Below are 3284 nucleotides of genomic sequence, written 5' to 3'. Positions count from 1 at the left end.
TTTGTTTTTATAAAAACAAATGCGGTTTGAGTCTGAGATGATCTGTTCTGTAAAACACGTTTGTAGAGATTAAAATGAAGACAAACAAGCACGAGAAAGTTTTGTATAAAGTAAGTTTGATTGTTTTTATTTATTTATTTTTACCTTTGCGCTGCGACGTTCGCGTCCACCACTCCAACATTACGCACCCAGGACCGGACCGGATCCATCTCCTCTCCAAGGTTCCTCTCTTTTATTCCACTCACTTCTCGAATCAGCTGCTCCTGAATCCCGAACATTTAAAGTCCTGTCGTGGTGGTTCGAAGTTTTCCCTCTTTGTTTTTGTTTTTCTTTAGATATAACCTCGCGATGAGAAAAGAAGAACCTAAATCACTTGAGTCTCCAGCAGAAGGTCCAGTTCAGCTGCGCTCCTCCGGAGCTTCAGCGGAGCTTTGAAGGAGAAACAACTGATGCTGTGAGGTTTTATTAGAAAATAAGAGTCTCGGTGGGAATCCACGTTGACTGGTTCTTAAAATTCAAACGATAATTTTGGATCTATTTCTCCGCAGATTGCAAACATGGTCCAGGCGCACGTGTCCTCAGTCCCAGCTGATCATCTCATCGGTGTCTTCAGCTCCAAAAAAGCGACGCTCGACCTGGATTTATTCTCTAAAACTTCCCTGAGCAGAGAAAGTCTCCCTGGCTCGGATCAGAACTGTGGATCCTGGGTGGCTGGACCAGGAGTCTTGGAGTGAACCGCTGTCCTGAAGCATGAATGAGACTCTCAGTCCGGATGGAGCGTGGAGGAGGGGCCAAGAGCCATATGGGGGACCGATTGTTGAAATGGATGCTCTCATTGGTGTAAAGTGCCTCCGCTGTTTGGAACCCTGCCAGGTTCAGCATCCAACCAGTGAGGCTCAGAGAACTTTTTACACCCAACTTGGACCAGGTAGGATCATTTTTAACATTTGGAGTTCATTAAAAAGATTTTCTTTGTGTGTTTTGTGCACGAGGATGCTGGCAGGTATTCAGCTCAGAATCATGAAAAGTGTAGAAAAGTGCATGGAAATGTTTGCAGGTTGAACTTTTTTTTTTTACTCTTGTTATTTCAGCAGCTCGGCATGGTGGACCTCTGTAACTTGGCCCAGCTGTTCATTCAAAGTCGGGTTTCACCAGAGGTGAGCGCCTGGTCACGCGCGCCCCTCTGAGCTCACTCAGGACGCATCGCATCAGTGTCAGTCCGAACAATGACCGTCTGGCTGCTCCAGCAGCCTCCAGCAGCAGCAGCCAGAGCTGCGCTCTGATTGGTCGGCTGTCCTTGTCTGACGGAAACCCCCAAATGAGTTCTTAATCAGCACCGGAGACCAGATCCTGACACCCTGAGTCATGAAACGAGTCAGACTTGACCTGCTCTGTTCTCTCATCATTTACGCATGCAATGATGTTTTATACAGACTTCATTTTTTTATGTGATGTTTATTTATTTTAGCTGAATGAGTTTAATTTGTCTGTTGAAAAAAACTCATATTTTAGGGACATTTTGGGGAGTAAAATTAATTTCCGCTCCCATTCGTCCACGAAAAGAAGTTTCTTCCTCTCTTTTCATTTTCTCAGGACTATTGTCTCTGTGTTGAATTTGTGCGCCTGGACAATGAATGTAAATCCACCCACCCACCGCCCCCCTCCCGCGATCCCGCCTCAACCCACCATCTGCCAGCGCGGGACAAAGTCAGATGTTCCCCCAATTATGAGCGCAGTCTCGGGGAATCCTGCGGCCGAGCCCCCGCCCTGTCGCCTTGTCCACATCCACTAACATGACTGACAGCTGGACCGAACCCCCCAACAAACCAGGAGAAAACCTGCACAAGTGGACACTTTGCTTCAATTCCTTTGCTTTCTGTGCAAAGAGATGTTCAATAAAGAGCTGCGGACAGTTGGTTGAAGAAAAACTGCAGAAAATGAGCGATTCTTCAAAATAAGAGGAGCCTAATTCATTTGGAGATTAATACTGTGTGGAAAAACAAATGATCTTGAAAAGCTACACTCTATAAAGTTTAGGAGTTTTGTTTGTTTGGTTATAAATTTAATGTTGTGAGTTTTCTTATAGCTTCTGTTGTGTTAAGATCTATTTGCCTCGTTGAATAAAGATTTTGTACTTAAAGCCAACGTAAACTACTTTTAATCAACTTTAGGCTGTTTTAGGAGACAAGAATAATCATTACGTAGAGGCATAAAACCTAACGATTACCCTGAACAATATGAAACGATGCGCTTTGAAAGAGTTTACTCCAGAAGTCTTTTTTTAATGGATTTGAAATTAAGAATTGTGGGTACTCACTCAATGTAAACAAAGCACTCAGCTGAATTAGGCTGGTTTTTGTCTAAACAAATGTTCAGGTGGAAAAATCCTGGTGAACAGGAAAGAAAAGAGAGATAAACAAAAGGATGTGACACGTGGCATTTCACAAATTTGGCTTGCAAGTTTTTTTTTTCATTTAAGCATTGACCATTAACGTGCTGGTTTAATGATGTTTTGATTGGTGCAGGACATTAAGCAACAGTAGAACCAGTAGAGAATGTATTTTCAGTTTATAAGTCTTATTAAATGAAACATGTTTTAAAAGAGGAATGATGTAACTGCAGGCTTTGTGAGTGTTTATTTAAAATAAAGTTTATTAAGCTCATTAAAGAGCCTCTTGTTCTACAGCTTGACTTAATGTGTTGTTGTTTTTTTCTAAACGTCTGAACATCAAGGCGCATTTTATTGGATAGATTGTGAAATAAATCTGTTTTGTGTTTGAGTCAGTGCTGAGCGATGGGGTGGTGGGGGGTCTGTCCTCTCCTCCAGCTGGAGGTGTCCCCGATGCTCCTCAACTTTCACTTTCAGTGTTTTGTTTCAGATGTGCTGAAGCGGAGAGACGGACTGAAAAGTGGGGGATTAGTCCAGTCTTTCTAATCAGTTTAACCCGCTCAGGCGGTCAGCCCGCGTGCGTTTTTTTTTTTTTTTTTTTTTTTTTTGTCTTGGGGAGTGTGTGCGTGGGGTGTCAGGAGGGGGGTGAGGGTGAGGCTGGAGGTGTGGAGGGGATCAGTGACTGCTAAACTAAACAATGGGGTATCGTGTGCCGCTCGTCCTCTCCAGCATTCCCTGACTCCCATGGGACGAGCAGAGCCACTTTGTGTGGATGGCACTGCGGCCACGGAGGTCAGGAGGGGCGTGGCGTGTGTGTGCGCGCGTGCGCCCCGTCTGTGTGTGTGTGTGTGTGTGTGTGTGTGTGTGTGTGTGTGTGTGTGTGTGTGTGTGTGTG

The 3284-nt window shown here is 44.4% G+C and overlaps 1 protein-coding gene across 1 annotated transcript in view; it reads right to left on the bottom strand.

Moving 5' to 3' along the window:
- Positions 1–728, bottom strand: part of ebf2 (EBF transcription factor 2) — a gene marked incomplete in the record, with an annotated part of 30766 nt that extends 30038 nt beyond the window's left edge. The window contains 1 exon segment of the mRNA XM_014014305.1: positions 145–728. Coding sequence (XP_013869759.1) covers positions 145–278 — 134 coding nt within the window.
- Positions 729–3284: the final 2556 nt, after the last annotated feature.

Source organism: Austrofundulus limnaeus, unplaced genomic scaffold (genome assembly GCF_001266775.1).
Source record: "Austrofundulus limnaeus strain Quisiro unplaced genomic scaffold, Austrofundulus_limnaeus-1.0 Scaffold114, whole genome shotgun sequence".
In the NCBI taxonomy this organism is placed as follows: domain Eukaryota; kingdom Metazoa; phylum Chordata; class Actinopteri; order Cyprinodontiformes; family Rivulidae; genus Austrofundulus; species Austrofundulus limnaeus.
This window is presented reverse-complemented; position numbering and strand designations above follow the sequence as displayed.